General features: G+C 39.3%; 1 protein-coding gene across 2 annotated transcripts in view; it reads right to left on the bottom strand.

The window, feature by feature from the left end:
• Window positions 1-26,680, bottom strand: part of Sox30 (SRY-box transcription factor 30) — a 41,946-nt gene that overhangs the window by 10,991 nt on the left and 4,275 nt on the right. The window contains exons 3-4 of one of the 2 annotated variants that reach the window (XM_059270383.1): window positions 26,205-26,384; window positions 9,289-9,781 (exon numbers count right to left, since the gene is read on the bottom strand). In XM_059270383.1, coding sequence (XP_059126366.1) covers window positions 9,289-9,781; window positions 26,205-26,384 — 673 coding nt within the window. The remainder of the gene's footprint in view (window positions 1-9,288; window positions 9,782-26,204; window positions 26,385-26,680) is intronic. The other variant, XM_059270384.1, reaches the window with a different exon arrangement.

Raw genomic sequence — 26,680 nt, 5'->3', positions numbered from 1 at the left:
CTTGTAATTGTCAACTTGACAGTACCTAAAAACACTTGAGTGAGATGGGTCTCTGGGCATGGGCATATGTGATTATTTTGATTACATTCATCAAGGTGGGAAGACTTGGGTACTGTGGGTGGCATCATTCCCTAGGGCGGATGTTGGATTGTACATAGGGAGAAAGGGGACTGGGCAGCAGCATGCATTAGTTGTTCTGTTTCCTAACTGGGGTAAATGTCATCAGCTGTTTCAAATGTTTGCTGCTTTTGTTACTTGACATGGTGGGCTGCATCCTTGAGCTGTGACCTAGAATAAGCCCATTCTTCCTTACATTGCTGTTTCCAGACTATTTTATCACATAACAGGAAAAGGGGCTAAGATATTTGTTAAGCTTGTTACAGCACAAACATCTACAGCATTCGTATTAACTGCTTTTCTCACTGCTGTGACCAAATACTTGACAAGAAAGGGATTTGACAAGAAAGGAAGGAGGGTTTATTTTAACTTTTAGCTTGAAAGGATACAGTATATCACAACAGGTAAAGCATGGTAACAAGAGTGTGAGGTGGCTGGCCATACTGTGCCTGTAGTTAGGAAGCAGACAGATGGCAGCAATAAGAAGCAGATTTTTTTTATATATCTTACACACCTTAGCAGTTTTTGTGCTTTTCCAGTTTTCTCAATTTTTGTTTTTCTACTATTGAAGTCCTATCTACTTAATCTATATTTTCTTTCTTCTGTTTTGACTTTTGTTTGTTCTTTTTCTAATTTCTCAAGGCATAAAGTCAAGTTGTTTGACTTGATTGCTGTGGAACAATCCTTTTCTACACTATGAATACGTATTACTCTCATTGGTTAATAAAAAACTGACAGGCCGGTAGCTCAGCAGGAAGTTAGGTGGGAAAGCCAAACTGAGAATGATGGGAACAAGGAGGGAGGAGTTAGGAGAGATGCCATCAGCCGCCGAAGAGCAACATGCCAGAGGATCACTGGTAAGCCACGGGCCACATGGCGATACACAGATAGAAATGGGTTAATGTAAATGTAAGAGCTAGCTGGCAATAAGCCTGAGCCATCGGCCAAGCAATTATTTTAAGTCTCTGAATGATTACTTGGGAAGCAGCTGATGGGTATTCAGGAACTGGTGGGTGGGAGAGAAAATTCCATCTACATGTGGTGCCCAACATGGGGCGCATGTGTACACTGTAAAGATTTGTCACTTGAATTGGTTTAATAGAACGCTGATTGGCCAGTAGCCAGGCAAAAAGTGTAGGCAGGGTAACCAGACTAGAATTCTGGGAAGAGGAAGGGTGGAGTAGGGAGTCACCAGCCAGCTGCAGAGGAAGCAAGCAAGATGAGAACATTGCACTAAGAAAAGGAACCAAGGATTGTGGCTACACATAGACAGAATTATGGGTTAATTTAAGCATAAGAGCTGGTTAGTTATAAGCCTGAGCAATAGGCCAAACAGTTTATAATTAATATAAGCCTCTGTGTGTTTATTTGGAACTGAATAGCAATGGGACTGGGCAGGATAGAAACATGCATCTACAATTGGCGCTGACCAACAGGCATTGATCCACATAGACCTGATAAAGCTTAAAAAGGATTCTTAACGCACAGAAATGGAGCTGCACTAGGCTTCCTGGCCTCACAGTCTCATGCCAGCAGAAGTGCAGAGACACGTCTCCTGACAGCTGCCTGTGAGATGGAGCTGGCCACCAGTCGCCATGAGCTAAGCGGCACAGTGGGCTCCTGCAGTCTCTCCCACAGGCTGTGGTACAGAGAGGTTTCTCCCAGCCCTTGCTGCTGCCTGTGGGCTTGAGAGCACAGCCACGAGCTTAAGAACACAGTTCCATGCTATTTAATACTGCTTCCCAGAATTGGGGAGGTAACCGTGACTCATTGGTACCTCTGGCCATATTGAAAGGCTGAGTGGGTGGAGCCAGCAGCCAGGGTTGTGGCTTTAGTCCTTAAAAAGGAAATAAAGTAATAAAAAATAAAACAAGCCACATAAAGATGGAAAATACACAGAGAATCTGGACATTGTATATTATTATGTTGTCTTTGGGATTTTTAACTACAGAGAGACATTTGATTGAAGGGACTACTAAGTTAAACCAACATACATATTTTAAAGATATCTTGACTTTGAAATTTGGGTTTAAGAATATGTTGCTTTGAAAAAGAGGTTCTGCTTTTGTTTTCACAGAAGATGAGAACTTCTCGATTGCTTCCAAGTTAATATGGTTTGATCAAGCAAGACCCCCTGAAAAATCTCCAATGGGAACAGATGGCTAAGATGATTCAACATTTCAGAGCACCTCCGTTGCAGTTTCCTCTGAGTTCTGCGTCCAGAAAGGCTTCAAGGCTGCTGGCTGAGATGATCCAGCCTCACAGACTACTCCAATCAGGACTTGAGCATAATCCTAAATTTTCTCTGGGTCCCCATAAGATTACCAGCACCCCTAATCAGCAGGAAGTAGCCTAGAAAACTCTGCCTACATTCCCCAAAAAAATGGATTATGGATGTTGTGTTTGTTTAGAATGTTGGTTACAAATTTTTATGGATAATGGTCAAGGAAAAAGCTAAACAAAGGAGATTAGATTCAGGGGTTTTATTTTGAAAAGAAAAAACGGGGAAATGCTGTGGGATCATGCTCTTGTACACTGTAAAGATTTGTCACTCCTATTACTTTAATAAAACGCTGACTGGCCAATAGCCAGGCAGAAAGTATAGGCAGGGTGACCAGACTAGGAGAAGGTGGAGAAGAGGAAAGGCAGAGACCGAGTTGCCAGTTAGATGCAGAGAAGTTAAGATGAGAATGCTGGACTGAGAAAAGGTTTGGAAAGGACGAAAACAGGACCTGTGCCTGTAGTTATTTCCAACAAATATAAATACTGGAAGTTAGAAAACTCAATAAATCAAATGAAAAAGTAGAAACAATACTAACAGAATCCAACAAGCAGAAGAAAGAATATTAAGAATGAAGGACAGGTAGAGGAAATGGTACAAATATCTGCAAAGACAATAATAAATGAGCATGACCACAAAACCATGAGAATCAAGAGACCAACCAAACCCAAGATCAAAGGATAGGAGGAGTTGATGTAAAAACTAAAACAGAGAATCTATTCAATGAAATTGTAGCAGAAAATCCCCCAAATCTCGAGGAATGGACATACAACTACAAGAAACATTTACAACCTTAAATACACACGAGCAAAGAACGAACCTCTCTATGACACATGATAGACAGTCAAGATGTCAAAAATACAAAGAAAGCTTTAAAGAAAACTGCCAACTCACCTACAAAGTCAAACACATCGGCATAATATCAGATCTCTTGCAAGTAACACTAAAAACTAGATAAGCACAGAATGATGTATTTCAACCCCTGAAAATAAATGCAATCAAGATTGCTCTATCCAAGGGCTGGAGAGGACTCATTGGTTAAGATCACCAGCCACTCTTCCAGAGGACTAGGGTTCAGTTCCCAGCACCAACATGGCAGCCCACAATGCTCGGCAACTCCAGTCCCAGGGCATGTGATGCCCTCTTGTGACTTCTGTGAATACTGCACACATCTGGTACATAATTAAGTCAAACACCTATACACATAATAATAACAGATACTTTATTTTCTTTTAAAAAGATTGCTATATTCATGCTATATTCAGGAAAGCTATGGCGTAAAAATATGGTATACGGGAAAATTAGAATGTTTCAAGACAAGCACACACTAGGGCAGTTCATGACCATCACATCAGCACTGCAGGAAATACTTACAGGAATACTGTACTCAGAAGAAAGATGGCCACAATAACAACACAAGAAAGAATAATTTTTATGAGGACTAGATAAACAAAGGAAAGCTAATATATCCATGTCTTTAAGCATAATTTTCTTTAGTTATTAAAAACACTGGTAATAGTGTTGTAGTCTTTGTCAAACTCAATTCTGGAATAAAGTTTCTACTGATTTTATTTTATTTTCATCCATTTGCTAATTCATTCATTCATTTTGAGGTAGCTCAGGCAGGTTTAATATTTGCTATGAAACCCAGGCTGGCCTTGAACTTAAGATCCTCCTGCTTCAGCCTCCTGAATACAAGGATTACAGGCATGTGCCACCACACTCAGCTTTGTTTCACCTTTGAATGGATTGCAATTTTCTGTTTTTGAGTTGTTTTGTTGAAAACTGTATATTTGGGTAATACATTGTTACAGCTCAATAGTGATTCTCCCCTTTTCTCTTTTAGGTTTCTGCCTCTCATAGACCATTGTTCTTCATTACCTGAGGTCCAGTATCTTGCAATACATATATTTTGTACAATTTTACTGTTTCACCTAAAAGTAAATCCAGTCCCTATTACTGTATTCAGTTGAAATACAAGCCTTTATTAATGATTTAAAATACATATTTTTAGTTTCTTCCTAATTTTCAATTATCTCAAATTCTTGGGATGTTAATCCTATTTGTAAGTTCTACGAACTCTTATTCTTCTCTCCCTCTCTCTCTCTCTCCCTCTCTCTCTCTCTCTCTCTCTCTCTCTCTCTCTCTCTCTCTGTGTGTGTGTGTGTGTGTGTGTGTGTGTGTGTGTGTGTGTATCTGTGTGTGTATGCACAGGTACACATTAGAGGGCACAAAGCATTTGTGCATGAGTACATGTAGAGGTGAAATATCAACCTTGATTGTCACTCCACAGCAGCCATCCACCTTAATTATTGAGGCAGGGTCCCTCATTGTGACCTGGGATTTACCAATTAGGCTAGGCTGGCTGGTCAGTGAGTCCCAGGCATCTACCTATCTCTGCCTCCCCAGAGCTAGGATTACAAGAGTGTAACCCCCAGCCCCTCCCCACCCCCAACACACATGCTGAGGATTTAATTCAGGTCTTCATGCTTTACTGACTGAACCATCTCCCCAGCACCAAACTCAAATTCTTCTTTTTGAATATTTATTTTATGTATATGTGAGACTGTATGTATACATGTCTCTGTATCACATGCCTGCAGTGCCCAAGCAGTCTAGAAGATGGGTCTAGAAGGTGGCAGATCCCTTGGAACTGAAGTTAGAGATGGTTGTCCATCACCATGTGGGTGCTGAGAATTGAACCTGGGTCCTCTGCAAGAGCAGCCTGTGCTCTTAACCTCTGAGCCATCTCTCCAGGCCCAAACTCACTTTCTTTTTTTTAAATTAATTAATTAATTTATTTTTCTATTATCAGCTTGATACAGTATAAATTCTTATCCTAATAGTGAAATGTTTCATTGAGGCTTGCCCAGTAATTGAGTAAAACCAAAACTTATTATAAGTCACAGTCATCCTAAGGTCCCCCATGCTATATATATATATAGTCTCCATGGTTCTGTGGGTTGCAGTCTGATTGTTCTTTGCTTTATATCTAGAATCCACTTATGAGAGAGTACATACCATGCTTGTCCTTCTGGGTTTGGGTTACCTCACTCAGGATGATCTTTTTAGTTCCATCCATTGGCCTGCAAATTTCATGCTGTCATTGTTTTTCTCTGCTGAGTAGTACTCCATTGTGTATATGTACCACATTTTCTTAATCCATTCTTCAGTTGACGGGCATCTAGGTTGTTTCCAGGTTCTCGCTATTACAAATAGTGCTGCTATGAACATAGTTAAGCATGTATCTTTGTGGTATGATTGAGTATTCCTTGGGTATATACCCAAGAGTGGTATGGCTGGGTCTTGAGGTAGATCGATTCCCAATTTTCTGAGAAACCGCCATACTAATTTCCATAGTGGTTGTAAAAGTTTGCACTCCCAACAACAGTGAGGAGTGTTCCCCTTGCTCTGCATCCTCTCCAACATTGACTGTCATTAGTGTTTTTGATCATAGCCATTCTGACATGTGTAAGGTGGTATCTCAGAGTCGTTTTGATTTGCATTTCTCTGATGATTAAGGATGTTGAGCATTTCTTTAAATGTCTTTCAGCCATTTGTGATTCTTCTTTTGTAAATTCTCTGTTTAGCTCTAATGACTCCTTTTCTCATGCTATAACCACGTCTCTGCCCCCTTGGAAGTTCCAGCTGGCCTGGATAGTGGAAGTGTTCCTCTAAAACAGTTGCCCAGGTAACCTCCAACCAATTACAAAGGAATTTATCAACTTTAAAATGTCTTCAACAAGCGGATGGAGTGATTTTAGATTCTAAATCAGTGTGCAATGAATGCACTTTAGAAATCACACAGAACTCCAGGCAAAACCATATTTTTCATTATACTTCATCTGAGTTGGTTATGTAAGTTTTCTATTTTCTTTTCTATGGTTGAAAAAGCCTTCTGCAATTCTGGTTTATGGAGAGAATTTAGTTTGAGATCATGCATAAACCCAAGACTGAATGTCTCCTCATGCAGGCATTTAAAACTGACTTTACAGCCACTGAGACTATTTCTGAGTCTGAAAACCAACTCTAGGACAACTGTAAATAGTTTTCAGCTTGTTGGCCGTTCCAAAGTAAGGCCTTATTCTCTTATTCTCTTTTCTGATGGGTTCACCTACATCTTAAATTATTCATATTTAAATTCAATGTTTTGGGGCTGGAGAGATGGCTCAGCAGTTAAGAGCACTGGCTGCTCTTCCAGAGGCCCTGAGCTCAATTCCCAGCAACCACATGGTGGCTTACAACCATCTCTAATAGGATCTGATGCCCTGTTCTGGAATAAAGTCATACATGCAGACAGAGCACTCATACACATAAAATAAAAAAAAAATAAATATTTTTAAAAAATTCAATGCTTCTAGGTAGCTACAGCAGAAGGTATTCTATAGTAACTAATCCATCAATATGTGGGAACTATAAATGTCCCTCATAAAAGTTCAGACAAAAGCATGCATGCCATGATTTCAATCAAACTTTTTTTCTTCTCTTTTTTTGTTTGTTTTTCAAGATAGGGTTTCTCTATGTAGCCCTGGCTGTCCTGGAACTCCCTTTTGTAGACCAGGCTGACCTTGAACTCAAAGAGATCCACCTGCCTCTGCCTCTGCCTCTGCCTCTGCCTCTGCCTCTGCCTCTGCCCCTGCCCCTGCCTCTGCCTCTGCCTCTCGAGTGTTGGGATTTAAGGCATGTGCCACCACCACTGGGCCTCAATCACATTCTTAAATAAGTCTAAACCAAATATTTGTTCAGAAGACTTTTAATCTGGTTTTTTTTGTGTCTAAAATTTACAACTAGATTACCATGTTTCTATAAATCAGGAATTCTGTAGACTGCCTTCTCTATTATATGTATACATTTGAGTATGTTTTCTCTTTATTTGAGGGTACTAAGTCTCCATTTGTCTTTCATATCATCTTAATATTTTTCATTGCAACATTCAATGTTTATTGAATGTATAAAATGAAGATTTTATACATCTCTCTTGAGTATGAAAATAAAAATATGCTACAGTGGGCTGAAGAAATGGCTCAGCATCAGGCAGCTCACAACCACCTGTATTTCCATTTCTGAGGAATCCAACATTCTCTCCTGGTCTCCACACACATGAGGCAAACACATATATACACATAAATAAAAATAAATCTTTAAAAAACATGCTACAAGGAGGGGAAAAGGAAGTATGAGAGAGAAGAGAACTAACTGGAAGAATGAATGTTACCTGAGAAAAAGGGTGTCACAAAAACAAAATGAAATGGCTAATACTCAAAGGCAGGAAGACAATATCTCAGAGAGGCATGAGACATCTGAGTGTCTTTGTTTTATAAAATGACTCCATTAAAATGCCTAACCAATTTAATTTTTGTTAAAATATGTAAAATATAATAAACACACAAAAATATGTGTATCTTGATTTTAAATACCCATTACAATCACTGTATTGAAGCAATTAGAGAAAAAATTCCTTATAAAATTCCATTATCAATTTAGAGACAAGGAAAACTAAAAGGAAATCAGTTAATTTTGCTATTTACCCATACTAGATTTTTCTATTTAAGAAAGCATAACTAGATAACTCATTTCCTGGGAAAACCTATCATCAGATATATATGGACAAAAGTCAGAGAACAATTACAAAGGATTTTAAAGAATGAAATTATAAATCTCCCTTTCCTTTTTGAAAAAAAGTGCATTATCTTCATATTTACACTTGATATACTGTTTTGGCTTTCTTAAATCCAATCAAATTCAAGCTTATTAAGTACAATATTATTATTTACCCACTTCATTTACTATTGCTAATTAGAGGCATAGTTCTGCATTTTAAGTGCTTGTTTTCAAAAGCCTTCTTATAAAAAGGTATCAGAGAATTTGTACGTTAAAGTCCCATCCTATAAACTTGTCATGGTAAGAAAACCTAACTTCCTATTAGTTGATCTACATAACAGTAGAAGATTGGTATCAAACATTTGAATATTCCAATCACAACATTAACTGTGTGTGTATACTTAACAGCAACACAGAAGTAGAAGATATTTGCAAAGTGAAGTTTCAATTTGCTTCCCCAAGACATTTCCTTATGAAAATCAATTTCATTACTGGTAATTTACACGGGAAGTTCCCTGGTTTGGTAAAATGGGCACAGAGAGGAAGTGTAACTTTTAACTAGTCATTCTACCTCTCTTGGCTTGTCAACCTCCCTTTTCCACCTTTATTACTCAAAATGTGGTCCATAAGCAAACAGAACTGGCATCACCTGGGAGCTTATTAGAAATGTAGCCTCGCAAGCATGCTAAGACTATTCTTGTACTCGAGACCTAACAGTCAGGGTCTGCATTTTAACAAGACACTACACAATTCGTGTCCGTGAAACACAGCTCCAGTAAAGGAATCATGTGGCTACTCCTGTTTCTTATGAAACCCCACTTGACAATACTGAAACCATATTCTCACATGGAGAGCTGACTGGAGCGGAGAAACAGCGGCCCCTGTAGACGGGCGATGCATTCTCTCTGGCTCTAGCTCCCCGGGTCCTCACGTGCCCCCTTCATTGAACCCTTTATGTAGACTTCTTGGTTCTTAGCCTCCATGCTGAATGGAAGCCTGATTGAGGATGCCACGTTTTCAGAAGAAAAGAAATGCCTCAGGCCAGGCGGTGGCGCATGATTTTAATCCCAGCACTCGGGAGGCAGAGGCAGGTAGATCTCTCGAGTTCATGGCCAGCCTGGTCTACAAAGTAAGTTCCAGGATAGCCAGCTACTATCAGAGCTACACAGAGAGAAACTCTGTCTTGAAAAACCAAGGGGTGGAGGGCCGGGAGAAATAAAGAAATGCGTCCCCAAATTCCCCTAACTTCATTAGGAGTATTTGTAGGTAAGAGGTAGAAAACGGTTTACCTTGACGGGAAGTAATGAGGTCCAGGAAGGAAGTAAGGGTGATGAAAGGAGAATCGTGGTGGCGTCCCAAACAGTGTAGCTGGATGGCCAAGGGGCGGGGGCTGATAGACGTGTGAGTGTGGAATGGGAGTAGCTGGGGGAATTGGAGTGCTTCGGGGACAACTGGAAACGCCGGCATATTCCTTGGGAGGCTGGATAGGCGAGGTTGCAAATCTGGCATGGGCAGTACTTGCACCAGCTGGAATCCTGCTGGTGCTCTCCAGACAGACTGGAGTGGGTCTCTTCACAGAGCGACTGGTTCCGGAAGGAAGCCTATGAACGTCAGTTTGGGAAGGCCCAGTAAAGCGCTGCGGTGGGAGTGATGGGCGGGGCGTCAGACTTGGAGGCGGGACGGCCACCGGGCCAGTGCTGGAGACGCTGGGCTGGAAAAGTGTGATGGGGCTTGGGCGCTGGACTGCAGGTGTGGGCAGCTGGATAGGAGGTGGGACTTCACCTTCAGAAATAAAAACAGCAGAAGTTAACCATTACCAAGAGCACTACTGGGATCCACCACACTGTGAACTGGAACTTCGAAAGAGTTCATTACCCACCTCTACCTCGCAGTGGTCTCATAGCAAACCACTCTCCCCTTTATTTACAGTATTCTGACGGTACTGAAGTCATTGTAATTTCTTGTGAATTTACATTTTTCTCTTTCCCAGCTAGCCTCTAAGTGTCATAAGCAGAGAATCCTTCTGTTGCGTTCACTACTGTATCCCCAAAGTCGGCTTCTGCCTAGCACAAGGTAGGGAGAGTCCTCAACTTAGGTAGGTAAATAAATAACTTAGAAGAATGTATACAGGAAAATGTTGATATAACATAAAACTACTGGAAAGGGGACAAGATACATAGGTAGTAGGAAAATCTAGATGTTCATTTCATAGTATTTGGGTTTTGATCAGCCTGAAATATATTTATTTTATTTTCATATAAATAAAGTTTCATAGAAGCACTGTGGGTCATTTTTCTTTCATTTTGCATACTTTTTATTAAAAATTATGATACTTTTTAGCTGAAAAAATTAAGAAAATTGTTTCACTTTACTGCATTCAAAGTGACTATAGCTGGAAATCTCCAAAAAGAATATGATTTATCATGAGTTAGCCATTTGTGACAGACTTGGAAAGAATACTGGCAGGACATGATTTGCTAAGGACCAAATTCTTAAAGGTAAGTAAAACAGTCATGTGACTTATCCTTCCACTCCCCCAAAAGACAGTACTGCTGCTTGAGATGCTGTTATCCAAACACCACACTTAGACTAAACTTAACTGAGCTTTCATGACAAAATACAAATAGAAGCCTTTGGAATAATCATATCCAGTGTAGTCCGATGCAGCGAGATATCTGTTAACAAAATCACAGTCCACATACAGACGCTGCAGTCAGAAATGGCTCTCAGAGGCCCAAAGCACAGATCTTTCAACTTTATGCAGGTTAGACCTCCCTGTTTCCTTCTCTCAGTAGTGAAAGGTAATGCTCTTCTAAACCTCTGAGTAGGAATGAAGAGTCCCCCCCCCCATCCATTTCAAGATGGTTCCTGACCCAGTGAAGTATAGGAGGAGGGTATAATGAAGCTGCCCTGATCTTGTTAGCCCAGACTGGCCTCAGGCTCCTGAGTGCTGGGATCACAGACATGTATCATCATGCCAAGTTTTTATTCATGTTTGTTTTACCAGTGTCTAGCCAAGACCCTGATTTAAAAATAGTTAAGAGGCATTAGAGAGATGGCTCAGTGATTAAGAGCACTTGCTTTGCAGTCATGAGGACCAGAGTTCAGATCTCAACATTCTCATAAGAAGCTGGGGGTCCCACAAGCACCTCTAACTCTAGTTTCAAGGACTCAACAGCTTCTTCTCGCCTCTATAGACAGGCATGCAAAGGCACACATTCACACACACACATGTAAGTGCACATACACTCATGTAGATATATGCACTCCCACACAAATCCTTAAAGAAAGAAGGAATTGAAGGAAAAACAATTAATCCTAAGCTGATAGTACTCCTACACTGATCTGCTCTAAGGAGACTTAAAGCACCTTACAACAATCACATGACCAGGAAAACTTGTAAAATCTCTCAAATTTTTATTTGAGAATTATTACCATACTCAAGAAATTAACCTGACAATCTACTTCTGTTGAGTTCTTTTTCCTATACCAAGTGTAAACATTTAGTTATCAGGAAAAAATGTTACAAGAACTCTACAGAACTACTGATCAAGTTTCAGTCATTGAAAAGGGGATATATCTTTTCCAATGCTCTTTCTCCCTAAGATAGTTCTAAGAAGAAATGGAAACAAGGCCTGGGATTATAATCCTGCATTCCTTTCTGACAAATAAAAAGTAAGTAACATATATCAACTACTGTAAATTGTTGCACAGTTATCCGGAAACACAGTATCTTTAAATGTCAAAGTTCAGGTTGATAAGCAAGAGGTTAAGTGTATAACCTTCAATAAGCCAGTGATATGGACGAATGAGAAACAGCTCAAAGCTCTAATGACTCAGACAGCTGTTACAGTATAGTAGATGCCAACCATGGGAAACCAGCCAGTGCTTTGGCTTCTCCTCTTCTAGGACACAGCAAGCCTATAATATCCTAGCCTCTCTTGCACTTAGGAGTGGCTAAGGGCTACCCAATACAATATAAGCAATGTCCATCATTGGTGTAATGAATGTACTCACTGGAGGTCCTCCATGTTCTTACTGCCTTGTGCAGTTTCAAATGTATGAATACAGTGCCTAGGAGACCACATTTTAATGATGTCAGAGCTATAGAAGAAAAAAGCCTTCATCCATTAACTGTCTTTTGAAAGAGATGTATTGACCATCAGAAACATCCATATATGCGTAAAACATAAGCTTGCTGTTAAAAAGCCAGAACTGTCCAATCATTACATGAAGTGGAAGGCAGCTTAGATACATAAAGACAAAAGAGTAAAAATCCAAAACCCAAATAACAAATTCAAGTATTAGAATCAAGCAGTACAACTGTAAACAATTCCTGCATGTCTCCTATCACCCTGTCCCAAAGAGGAAGAAACCACTGCAGGTGCTGAGTGACTGGAGGGTGTCCCCAGGCTTCCTCTGTTGCATGACTGGAATGAACAATGAGACATCAGGGCATGGCAGAGACTGAGGACAGACTATTTTTTTCTACAAAAAAAGTAGCTTTATAGAGTTCCTAAGGAGGAGCAGTATGTAGCTTGGGATAAAGAGAAGAGGGGGAGACTGAGAACTGGAAAGGCTATTTAGGCCACTGTTAGCAAGTAGAGTCCTGGGAAGACAAAGTGGCAATAAAGAGCCCAAGAAGATGAGATGGAACTGAAGAGGCCTAAGTTAACATTAGCGCAGCCATGACAGGCTGCAGACTAACAATACTGGGATTAGGACTCACCATTACAATAACCAGGAAAAGCCACAAACTGTGCCCTGGGAGACCAATCAGAATTGAGACAAACAAGTACTAGATGCTCCCAGACATAAAGGATAGCTCATATAACTTGAATACAGGTTGCCAATTTCCTTGCAGCAATGCCAGTACCAATCCCTGTTTGACAAGGTTTCTGTTACCTGACTCTTGTCTAATCAAGAGTCCAACCCCCATCTGAATCTGGAATTCCCCTATCCCTCATCCTTTACTCCTTAAAAACCCTGCCACAGCTGAGCTCAAGGCTCTCCCTCATCCAACTGCTGTGTCAGAATGGACGGGAAACACAAGCTCGATCTTGCAATAAAGGCTCTTTGCTTTTGCATACAAGCTCGGACTCCTGGCGATCTCTGGGGGACTCATGATACAGGCATATGACATTTGGGGGTTCTTCTGGGATCTCTCAGACCCACCAGGGCCCCAACCCATGGAGCCTTTGACTGTCAGTAAGTATCTGTTTGTCTGTCTTGTTTGGTTTCACTTTGTCTCTGTCTTGCATTGTACTTTGACTGGGCCAATTTCCAAGTTGCCTGCAAAAGGTCTGGGTGGACATGTTTGAAAGACTGCAGGTTGGGGAACTGGGAGACATTCCAGGACCCTTCTGTATAGGATTGGATCTTGGATCCCCCTAGTTTCTTTGAATAGATGAGGCAGAGTCAGGCCCTGCTGGCAACAAGATACCCTCTCAGTTTCTGTTTTCCTCAGGTGGCTGGGGGAAATCAGTTTTTCCTCAGGTGGCCAGAGGGGAATAAGCTTTTCCTCAGGTGGCCAGGGGGAATCAGCTTTTCCTAGGCAGCTGGGGGAATCAGCTTTTCCTCAGGTGGCCAAGGGGAATCAGTTTTTCCTCAGGTGGCCAGGGGGAATCAGCTTTTCCTAGGCAGCTGGGGGAATCAGCTTTTCCTCAGGTGGCCAAGGGGAATCAGTTTTTCCTCAGGTGGCCAGGGGGAATCAGCTTTTCTTCAGGTGGCCAAGAGGAATCTGCATTGTTTGTATGTTATGTTTGCTTTTGGACTGTTTGTTTTGTGTCCGACACTTTAGACTGACGTTATGGGACAAAAGCCATACATATATATATATGTATTAATTCAGCCACTGCATGTCTGAATAGTCTTAAATGTATGAGTTTACTATGTTCCATATGTCTGTTACTGTTACATCCAGCCACCTGGGCTCAGATTTATCTCTGGGCATTCTAGTCATTAGAACTACACCCTGTATAAAAATTGTTTTCTACTGTTCTGTTTTATTAAAAAGCTGCCTCTGAAGTTGGGTTATGGCTCACCGTTTTTCAGACCCAGACTTGCTTTTGAAGTTTCTATGTCTGAGGTCAAAAATTGGCAGAAAGAACAAGAACAAGGCAACCACAAAACTATTGGTTTGTAAATTTATAAAACAATTGAAAATCTATAATATTTATGACAAAAAGGTTAACTCAAAACTATAACATGGGGTTAATAATCAGAAGGCTACATAGGTAGCCTTAAAACAAAGATCTAATCTATCAGTGTCTATAGTTCTGGGCAAAAAGTCAAATTGCTAACCTTGGTTTTTAACCCTTTTAGTTCTACTTCTGACTAACTGTTTTTGTCAATATGTTTTCAAGGTATCAACTAAACCAAATAACTAAAAACAAGCAGGAACTGTTTTTGTCAATGTTTTCAAGGTATCAACTAAACCAAATAACTAAAAACAAACAGGAATTGCTTGGTTCAAGTCCTCAAACTGTCAGATTTGCTGAAGATGACATTTAAGACAGAGACTCTCATATCCTAGCAATGATTCCCAAGGTCTCCAAGAAGACAATGGATACAGCAACGGACAACTCTACCTGGACTTTGGTAATGCTAACCAGCTGACCACTGGGCAAGACTGCCCCCAATGACTCACCTTCTGCCAAGGCTCAGCCCAAACTGTGGAAAAGCAGGGCACTGGAGAGTTGATGCCCCACTTTGCCTAGACAAGGTAAGGCCAATCTCCCCATATTCCTCTTCCACAGGAAAGCCTCTCATCCTCTGTGCCTGGCAGCCAAGACTACTGTCATGATAACTCTACCCACATGACCATAGAGTCCAAAGGAACATGGGAGATCTGTCTAGGTAAAGACTATAAACTAGCCTCTGTCATTTTGGTTAATCCTTCTCAGATCTCTGGCACTGACAGCTAAGCTAACTATAGCTTTGTCAGCTAGACAACAGCAGGCAATCAGCTCCTTCCCTCAAGGCTGCAGCTATCTTGTTTGTTCATTCTCATTTCATAAGGTTTTCTTTTAAGCTCCTAAATTTTTTTTTTTTTTTTTTTTTTAAAGATTTATTTATTTATTATGTATACAGTGTTCTGTCTGCACATATCCCTGCAGGCCAGAAGAGGGTGCCAGATCTCATTACAGATGGTTGTGAGCCACCATGTGGTTGCTGGGAATTGAACTCAGGACCTTTGGAAGAACAAACAGTGCTCTTAACCTCTGAGCCATCTCTCCAGCCCTTAAGCTCCTAAATTTTAACTTTTGTTCTTAGTCTATATTTGTCTCAGCAGCTTTAACAGATACCATCCAGGGAGCACCTATGGACTTCAACTGCTGAGCTCTGGACTTGCAGAAAGCTAATGTGAACCAATCCAGCCGATATGATAGCTCCCTGTCCCTTCACCTAGTACAGCTAATCGGATGCTGCTGATGAATGCCCAATTGCCCAGCCTTTGACTAGCCTTACATCCTAGGAAGGGCCCTGACAACCAACACTCCAATTTCAGCTGGAAGCAGCTACAGAAGAGAGTACATTGTCTCTGGGAGCCTCTGGGGGGCTCATGACACAGTCATAACAGAACCACATGAGTCTCCTCCCTGCCTCTTCATGAGAACTTAAATGAAGAACCACACTACTTTTTATTTATTGCTGTTTTTAATAAAGTAGATTTTTATTAACTGTTATTTGACAATTTCACAAATTTTTAATGCATTTATGTGTACTCTAATGTTCTACTTTTTCTTATGTCCTTTCCACACCTATGAACCTCCCCCAACAAATCTCTTCCCCATATTCATGTCTTTTTGTTTTGTTTTGTGGCCCACTGAGTTTAACCAGGGTCACCTTTGTGTCCATGGGCTTAGAACCATCCATTTGAGCCTGGCAAATTCATCAGTAGGTACACAGAATCCATCACTAGCCAATGGCTCCAGGGGAAGGGCTTATGAGTATGGAGTCCCTCCCATCCATGCCTGTTGACAACCACAGCTGCTGTAGGTTCAAAGTCGAAATGGTTTGTCCTGCATTGAACTATACAACTTTTAAAGGGGATTTTTGGCTAGATCTGAGTTTCTAATGGACATAACATTTTCTGAGAGTGGATCTTAAGGCCAAGACAGATAGAACTGCTGCCTTTTGGATTAGAACAGTACTAGAGTCATGGACATTTTCTTTCTTCCAGTTTTATTTAAATAAGAAGTATAATCTGGGTATGGTGGTGCATGCCTTTAATCCCAGCAGAGGCAGAGGCAGGCAGATCTCTGTGAGTTCAAGGCCAGCCTGATCTACAAAACAAGTTCCAGGGCAGCCAGGGATACACAGAGAAACCCTGTGAACCAAAACAAAACAAAAAAACAAACATAAATAAGAAGTATATAAACACAAATGGCACACAGATGCAAAAATTGGTCAAAAATATACCTAAAACATTTAGGGAAAATGTATTAATTCTGGAGAGTAAAAGACTGTCAACTAAGTGATGACATAATCAACAAAACCGATCTTAGACTGGACAAATAAAATATAGAGAACTCAATAATGAAAAATGCATCTATGTGTCAAGTAGACATTTAGCAGTAGGTAAAACAAATGTATTTTCCACAAAAGTTTCAAAACCTGTATATAAATGTGAATGCTGATATAAAATGAGGATTCTGGCATAAGTGGCACCTAAGACATTTGATAATATACCTGAAGAAGATTCTAGACACTCATGCCATATATATATACTTTCAAGACGAGAAGGAGAAGAGCTTAGAGTGTGATGTTGAATATGAGACAGAGCAAACAATGCAGTGTATATAAGAAAAAAAAACAGACAAGAAGGTGCTGTAGTCTGATCAAGGGAAAAGAAAGCTTAGTTTTGTCTGTAGCTATCTTTTCTACAACTACAATATGAAATCTTTGACAAGAGGGTCTATGGAAACATTCACATTTGTCCTAACACAACCTGGCCCATAGCAGGTGCCTGATAAGTGTTAAGCAGTAGAAAGGTCAGAGAGGCAGGTTTGCAACTATGGCATTTAATTCACTCAGAAGATAGTGGAGATAGAAAGATTTAATGGTAATTAAGCCCTGAGTACACTTTTAGTTTTCAAGTATATTTAATATCTTAATGAGATATTCCGAAAATACTGTGTGTGGTGTGTGGTGCAGTGCAAAAGGTTGCCAGTTACAACAAGCAGGCTTGGTAGACTACACAGGAACATGAAGCAAGCTTGACTGAGCATCAAATAAAAGGAAAGATTGCTAGAAAATCTATGAATTTGGTATGAAGTATTTAATAATTCATTTCTAAATCACTAATTGAATAATGAGGTTTTATTTTTCTTTTTTGGCATCATAAATGTTGGCTTAGGGAAGAAGACTGAAAAGGATAACTAAAGTAAAGCATTCATAGAAAGTGGTTGTTTACGCAATAATGCTAAAAGCAAAGAAGAAAAAAAACTTATTCCTAAATCACAAAGCTGTTAAGCTAATTGGCCAAATTAAGAGAAACCTATCAAAATCTTGTATGAAAAAAATTACTCTACATGTTTTAAGTCAGTGCAAATAAAAATTAGGCAGTTGGAGGATGCAGAGATGGCTCAGCAATTAAACACTTAACTACTCTTGTAGAGGACCCAAGTGTGACTCCCAGCACTCATATCAAGGGCCTCACAAACATAACTCAAGAACTAGAAGTATCTGACCCCTCTGGCCTACTCAGACACCAGCAGCTTTGTGCTTTGTGCACACATGCATACACACACACACACACACACACACACACACACACACAATTTTTTTTACATCAGGCATTTAGAAGGAAACTGAATTAACAAAAACCAAATGATTGTAATGCAATACTACCTGACTTGATAAATTCTTCACCAGAAAGAACAAAATCATTGAAACTGCTTAGACCAGTGGTTCTCAACCTTCCTAATGCTGGGATCCTTTAATAGAGTTCTTCATGTTGTGGTGATCCCAAACCATAAAATTATTTCATTGCTACTTCATAACTGCAATTTTGCTACTCTTATAAATCATAATGTAAATATCTGATTTCAGGATATCTGATATTCAATCCCTGTTAAAGGGTTGTTTGACCCCCAAAAGAGTCACAACCCACAGATTGAGAACTGCTGGCTTGGACATTGACAGTTTCAAGAGGCAACTGAAGAGAAGTGGAGACAACACAATCCTTCCTACTAACGATCTTATGATTCTTGAACCCTAATTTCCACAGAAGGAAGTTTGATAATTCTATATCAATACAGTACAATGGTAAGTTTACAAACTGACAAATAAAAAAAGATCTCAGGTACCAATACCATAATTATTGTAGTGAAACTCAAAGGTAAAGCAAAATGTATTGGATAATGTAGATAGAAATAGCTTCTGCCAGAACAATTTTGTTAAATGTACATCACTTTACTGATGGTTAGCTTTAAATGTCAACTTCATATAGCTTAGGATCACTTGGGAAGAATCTCAATGACAGATTGATTGTATATGTTGAGTTGGCCTGTGGGTGTGTCTGTAGGAGATTGTATTAATTGATATGGGAAGATACAGCCTACTGTGGGTGGTACCATTCCCTAGGCAGGAGGTATTGTAAAGAGTAGAGAAATTGAGCTGAACACAAGCAAGTAAGACAGCAGGCAGCATACATTCATTTAGTCTCTTTCATCTTGATGGTGGATGTGATGTGATTGCCTATTTTAAGTTCCTGCTGCCTTTACTTCCCTGAGATGGACCTGGAAATATGAGCTAAAATAAACCTTTTCTCCCCTAAGGCTATTTCATCACAGCAAGAGAAACAAAACAAGAACAACTTCTAGTTATTCAAATGGTGACTTCAAGCACACTACCTTAGTGAGTTTACTTATTATACCTAAAAAGGTTGGTCACCTATACAGTATCATAAATGCACAAAAATTACTAAAAAGAAAAAGTATTATTTCTGTAAAAGAAAAACCATGCCTCACTATCTTCATATCTTTCCTTCATAAGAATACGTTGGAAAAACAAAATTACCGAGTTGGGTGGTGGTGGCATATGTCTTTAATCCCAGCACTTGGGAGGCAGAGCCAAGAGGATCTCTGTGAGTTTGAGGCAGGCACCAAAACTACACAGAGAAATCCTGTCTCAAAAATCCAAAACAAAAACAAAAAATAAAAAACAAAAACAAAAAATTACCATGACTTTAAAGAGCATAAAACTAGTCGAAAGAAACAAAGCAGCAAGGTATTAAAATCAGTGCCTGCAAAGATTAAAACTATAGTGTTTTTGTTTCTTTTTTCAAGACAGGCTTCTCTGTGTAGCCCTGGCTGTCTTAAAACTGCTTTGTAGATCAGGCCGGCCTCAAAATAACAGGAATTTACCTGTCACTGCTTCCCAAGTTCTGGGACTAAAGGCATGCACTACTGTGGTGATATATTGTGTACTTTAATAAAATTTGCCTGAAGATCAAAAAATAGAACAATCACTAGATTAAACATAGAGGCCAGGCAGTGGTGGCATACACCTTTAATCCTAGCATTTGGGAGGCAGAGATCCATCTGAAACTCTGTGAGTTCAAAGCCACCTGGACTACATGAGATTGACTCAGTCTAGGAGAGAAACAGAGCCAGGCAGTGGTGGCACATATATTTAATCCCAGTATTTGGGAAGCACACATGCCATTAATCCCGGCACTAGGAAGGAAGTGATGGCTGGATGGAGAAAAGTATAGAAAGCATGAAGAGACAAGAACTGAGGCTTTTTCAGGCTGAGGAGTCCTAAAGGTAAGACGTGCTTTATTTCTTTGTCTCGCTGATCTTTCAGCATTTACCCCAATATCTGGCACTGGGATTTTTTTTTTTTATTAAAAGACCATTTAGAATTTGTATTACATCTGGCATCCAACTTATGAGGCATGGATTCATGAAAAAGCCACAGGCTCAGGCTGGAGCTACACCACGCCTGGGCCAGACTCCCTAACCCACTGACTAAGGTTTTGTTGCAGCCTCGCTGCAGCAAACTCCATAGGCTTTTGGGCCCCCAAAACTGCAGGAGTTAGCCACTTTTCACACATTTTCCCTGTGAGATGGCTACATCTTTCACTTCTTTTCTCTCCTGGTGGGTTTTGGCTTTCCTTGAGACTCCTCCTCAGGCTGCTGCCACACCGTCATCTGAATCGTTACTATCAGCAGATTTGGTGAGTCAATTGGGATTTCTTAAAGGGAGGAATTAGTTAAAAGAAAAGTTTTTCCCACATTAAAAAAAATGGGAAACATTTTTACAATGGAAGGTATTTGGTCTCTGTTTGACTGTACATTAAATGGTTTGAAAATGGAAAATTAAATGAGAGGATAATTAATGTTGATGGGATAGATGCAATGTCAATTATAAATATTATTTGTTTGATAATTTCTGTTTTATCGTCAAAAAACTTGGTTAATATGAGTGCCAAGATAAAAGTTTTAGAAAAACCTGTTAAAACAGATCATAGAGATATTCAGACACAGACAGAAAAATTTAAAGGAGAACCAATCTCAACATTGCATTAAAAGGTTACAGAGAAACAGCCTGCAGCTTTCAAACAGCCAACCTTAATTTATCCAGTAACCTTACAGGAACTGCCAAATGATAGATATCCTCAAGGCTATGTAAGAGCTGATTGGACTCCTGTGCAAATTTTAGATTTGAGGAGATTCAAAGAAGCAATAGTCTCATACAGTATTGACTCATCTTTCATGAAACAGATGTTAAATTTGTGGGTAAGTTGTAAGTGAATTATCCCTGAAGACTGGAGAGGTTTGGTTACATCAGTCTTAGAGGCTGGTCCCCAATTACAACTGAGGATCTAGTGGAAAAATGAGGCTAAGACCATTGAACAACTAAGTAGAGCTAGAGGTCTTGAAATATCCCAAGATCAACTTCTTGGAGAAGGCAATTATGCTGATAAAAAAAAAACAATCTTTATATGATGACCACACCCTGGCTGTATGCCCCATGGCAGCCTTGAATGCTTGGGAGAGAATTGAAGAAGTAGGAAAGGAAATTGAGTCATTTGCAAGAGTTATACAGGGCCCAAAAGAAACCTTCACCGATTTCCTACAAAGATTGACTTCAGCAGTAAATAGAATGTGTAACATGAATCTTAAAAAGTCTTATTAATAAAAAAAAACTTGGGAGCCAGGTATTGGGGTAAATTCTGAAAGGTCAGAGAGACAGAACAAGCCACAGCTAACCTCACCTTGCCAACTTCTCAGCCAATACTGTTTCCTCAAACTGGAAGCCTCTGAGTCCTCACCTGAATGGATCTCAGCTGAACTGCTGCTAAAATACTACAAGCTTAAAAGCGTCTAGTTCCTGGTCCTCGTGCCTTATATACCTTTCTGCTTTTTGCCATCACTTCCTGGGATTAAAGGCATGTGTCTTTCCCAAGCAAGACATGAGATCTCAAGTGCTGGGATTAAAGGTGTGTGTCATCATCCCTGACTGTTTCCAGTGTGGCCTTGAACTCACAGATATCCAGATGGATCTCTGCCTCCAGAATGCTAGGATTAAAGGTGTGTGCTACCACTGCCTAACCTCTATGTTTAATAAAGTGGCTGTTCTATTTCTGACCCCCAGATAAGTTTATTGGGGTGTACAATATATCAACCACAAGAATGATACCAAATTCAGATGCTAGACACATAATAATTAAATCTCTGGCTTTTGAAAATGCTAATGCATGACACAACAGGATAATTAGGCCCTTAAAGGCGAGATCAGGACCCTTAGAGGAATGGATCCGAGATACAATACATATTGAATCTCATGATCATGATGATGCTTGGAGAAGAGAGGTGATTTCCAAAGGTTTGAAGAAAAATAGTAATGTCAAGTGTTTCAATCATGGGAAACAAGGTCACCTAAAAAGGGACTGTAAACAGGGCATGCCTAGGAACAATGTTTTTTCAAGGAATAATCCCAATAGAACACCTCTCCATTCTGGATTATGCAGGTGTGGCAAAGGCAGACATTGGACTAACAAAGTAGACCAACAAGGGACAGACAAGGTAATCCCTTACCTTTGCCATCAGGAGACTCCCTGAGGGGCCTCTTGAAGACCCCCTGTCAAATTCCATTCAGTCTTTTCCTGTCACCATGGAAGAAATGCCTTCCTAGACCAATTAAAGAACCTAATGCCTATTGTAAAACAAACAAAAAAACCAAAAACAAACAAGCAAAAACCCATACTGCTTGGGTAATAGAACAGCTATAGAAGAGAAAATAAAAAATTCAGGAGAAACCATAAGTCAAAATTGATAAAGATTAGATGTGAAAACTCCCTAAAGTTAGGGTTGGGGAAGGGTTTTGTTTTTGTCTTTTAGGAAAATGAAGGCTAAAGAATCTGAAGAACATTGGACAAATGAGAGACCTGAAGAAAAAGGACAAATCATCCATAAAGATTGTCCCACAAAAAAGATTTTCTGCAGTGAACCATGACCATGCCTAACAGTGATTTTGAAGTCTCCAAAAATATGACAGGACCCCACCCACAATGATGATTCCACATGGACAATGATAATGCCATTAAGCTGACAAACACCACCCAAAGATTGGCTTTGGACTATGAACTGCTCAGGACAATATTGAAATGGCTAGCTGAGATGATACAGCCTCACAGACTACACCAATCAGGACTTGACTATAATCCTAAATTTTCTTTGTGTCCCCAAAAGACTACCAGTGCCCCTAGTCAGCAGGAAGTAGTCTAGAAAACTATGTCCACATTCCCCAAAAATGGATTATGGATGTATGTCTTTGTTTAGAGTTTGGTTAAAAATTGTTATGGGTCATAGTCAATCTCTTTCTAAAAGAAGAAAGGGGGATATGATATAGAACTGTGTTATACAGAAATGATAAGATTAAAAAGGTAGATTATTAAATCTACTTTTACAAAGCAACTACTAGTTTTAAATATGTTACACTGGATTGGATTTTTGTATATTGTATACAAATTGTGTATATTGGGATTAATAAAGTTGAGATTCATTTTGTTAGATTATATTGCACATATATTTTTACTCTTGATCAAGATATTGTACCTATACAGCTCATTTAACAATGTAATGCAAATGGCTAGTCCTTGAAAGTTATTATTACCAACTAATTAGAATATAAAGAAATGAAAGTTAGGAGTTAGTCATTACAATCAAACTTGTAGTTATGTTAGTGTATGTTTTCAAGGTCAAACAGATTATTTTAGAGAGTCTTCACACACTTCAGAGATCCTTAGAATATGACATTTAAGATGTTTTAATAACATAGTTTTTTTTTTTATGACTATGAGACATGTCTTCTCCTGGCAATCTACTTCAGAGAAGATGATGGACATTGAAGAGACTCCACATGGAGTTTACTTTCTTTGTGGCAAAAGTAAGACACTTGGCAAGAAAGTACCCTTGCCTTGACTGATGACAGTATGCTGTCCAAATGGACAAGCAGGACACAAAACAAAGGACTGTGAACCTTGCCAAGGCAAGGTAGGACAGCCTTTCAGAAAATCCTGCTTCACAGATAAGTCTATCAGATATGCTAGGCCTATAGGCTGAAGATGGATGCCCCCAACATTGCAGAGGAACCTTGGGTAACTGTCCAGGAAGCCAGCCGTTTCTGTCATTTCTCACATTTTTTGAAAGTTGCTTGTTTGCACTTCCTGCTTACTTAGGTAATATTATTTCCTTCTTGGGTCTCTGAAGGAGTTGAAGATTAGTCATAGTTATAGCTTTCCTTGTTATCAAATTTAGAAAAGAAACTCACTAAAGAGGTGTAAAATGTATAAGTTTGAAAGACATTAAAAGTTAGTTTTCAGTTGGTAATACAAGTTAGAATAGAAAGTGAATTAGGTACAAAACTTTGGATTCACCAACATAGAATAAATAATGGAGTATTTTCTCTGAATCTGTCAAAAGTTAATGGACTGGACATTGTTAATGTAGTTCTTGACTATACATATTGTATAACTGATTGTACTTATTGTATATAGTTTTTCTTCTATTAGTTATAACCTTTTATTATTTTAGACAAAAGGGGGAAATGTGGTGATATATTGTGTACCCTAATAAAATCTGCCTGAAGATCAGAGAACAGAACAAGACATTAGATTAAACATAGAGGCCAGGCAGTGGTGGCACACACATTTAATTCCAGTATTTGGGAATCACGTGCCTTTAATCCCAGCACTAGAGAGGCTGAGAAAGGAAGTGATATGGTGGGTGGAGAAAGGTATATGAGGCCTGAGGAAATAGGAACTAAAGCCATTTGGCTGAGGAAGATTATCTGGCTAGAGGGTTATTGGCTAAGGCTTTTCAGGCTGAGGAGTCCTAGAAGTAAGACATGGCAGTAGCTTGTTCCTTTGTCTCTCTGATCTTTCAGCATTTACCCCAATATCTGGTTTCAGATTTTTTATTAAAAGACATTTAGAAATTCGTGTTACACACTACCATGCCTGGCCAATAACTATTGTTCTTTAAAGGACTTATGATATAGTCTATTAACTAACTTTAATAATTTTATGGATGCTTTAGAGTCTTAAATTTCTAAACTTCTTAGTTATACTATCACTTCTAGGTAATATGATACCAAGCTGATGGGAATATCTAAATATATTTCAAAGTTGCACAACTGGACAGCATGGTAGCAAATAAATTTCACTATGAATGATACTTATCTAAAAACAATTTTCAAATTATCTTTATAGAATGCTTTTGCTTATCATTTGAGGTCCATGAAATCAATCTTTACTCTCTCTGGCCCTCACAATAAATACTATTGTATTTACCATACTTAAATAACAAAATCATGATGCACTAATCCTCCAAATATCATAAAAAAAAGTCTTTAGTGTTCTCCATCTCACATCTTTGCACAGAGGTGCAAACGTAATATACTGTATAAAGGCTCAGCTGCTTCAGATAAGAACATTGATCCATCTGTTCTTGAGAAATGTGAGCATTTAAAAATGGACAAACAGATGCAAGTAAAGTCCTACGGGGGCAACAAAAAGCAGCATGTACTAAAATAAAAAATACTTAACAGTGCAAAACCAAAACAGAGAAACAGTGAAGCCTAGTTTGAAATACAGTATTACAGGCAACACAAAGAGTGGCTGACTGTATTGCAAAATCAAGGCTACAGACCAACTTTCTGCATCTTTCACCTGAACAGAGATATCTTGAGTGCAGCTTTGTTATTTCCAATGGCTAAAATGACACAGTTGAAAAGACATTGAAAATGGGGGCTGGAGACACAGCCTAGCAGTTAAGAGTACTTGCAGCTCTTGCAGAGGACCCAGGTTCAGTCCCCAGTGCCCAAACAGCAGCTTAAAACCAATTTCCAATGCCAAAAGGCAAAGTATAATTCCAGGCCCAGGGGATCTGGCACCTTCTTCTGATTGCCACCAGCACCAGGCAAGGGCACACATGCACACACACAAACACAAAAAAAAGAAGACACTCGTATACATAAAATAAAAATCTTTAATTAAAAACACTGAAAGTGCATAATATTAATAAGTTAATTTCCAAGATCTACCCATCTCTAACCCATAGGTCCAGCTTTATCTTTAGGAGACTCCAGACAGGCAGAAACTCGGAGAAGCAGCTGAAGCCATAGCAAAAATGAGTAGATGGCAGTTTCCTTAAGAGACAGTTACAAAAGTTTTGGGGGAACAAGCCACTAAGGTACCACATAGTTAAAATTTGAGAGTCTCAATTTAGCATTCCTACCATCCATAGATCAGACTGTGAGGAACATGGACCAAACAAGTATTTAGGGAAAATGAATAGTTTCCATTGCTTTTCTGGAACAGTAAGAGAATGGTTTTCAATAGATCATTATCCTTCCTAAGTTCCATGACAAAATGCCTCATAGCCCATTAGCAAAGCATTATTTATTCTGCAAGTGAAACACATCCCTATTTCCTATTGAATTACATCAGCCATTTCCTTCATTATCTGACTAACATAGGGGCTCATCCTGACTTGCTTAAAAAGTCAGAGTTGTTCACAGTGATCTGCTATTGCTCCTTCTCCCATTTAATGTTTTCATTTTCTCTCTTCTTAATTTTATTCCTTTATTATTGTTCTAAATTCTAAGTTTAATAGAAACCAAATTTCATCTTAAGAGGTAAAATTATGATGTAGGTATTTACAAATAATCTACAACAGGACCAACTCACCAACTGGATGAGTGATGGTGTTCTGAAGGCCAGGGATTACCACAGAGTAGGTAGGTGAGCGATATGGATAAATTGTTGTAGGATTTGTAGAGATAATATTTTGTGTGGTACCAGAAAATACATTGGAAACACTTAGAGGGAAGCGTTTTCGCTTCCCTGGACGAGGCTGATAAACCCAACCTAAAGAAAAAGATAGAGTTTTTATTATGAATACACAGACTCTGGCCTTTTCTTATTAATAATATAGGACACTTTAAAGTCTAAAAAAAAAAAGGTTGTCTAAAAGCATATTTTCCAGCTCCATGATGCTATTTTTTGAACAAATCCTCTACTGTTCATCTTAACATCCACATAGCTTCTAATTTTGTTAATCTTGTAATCCATAATAGAGAGGAAGGTCAAAATGCTTCATATTCAGAGACACAGAGTGACTTTGTGGCACACTCTATACTGAAGTCATTGAGTTTGAATCCCAA

The sequence above is a fragment of the Peromyscus eremicus genome, chromosome 8a (genome assembly GCF_949786415.1).
Source record: "Peromyscus eremicus chromosome 8a, PerEre_H2_v1, whole genome shotgun sequence".
NCBI lineage: Eukaryota > Metazoa > Chordata > Mammalia > Rodentia > Cricetidae > Peromyscus > Peromyscus eremicus.
This window is presented reverse-complemented; position numbering and strand designations above follow the sequence as displayed.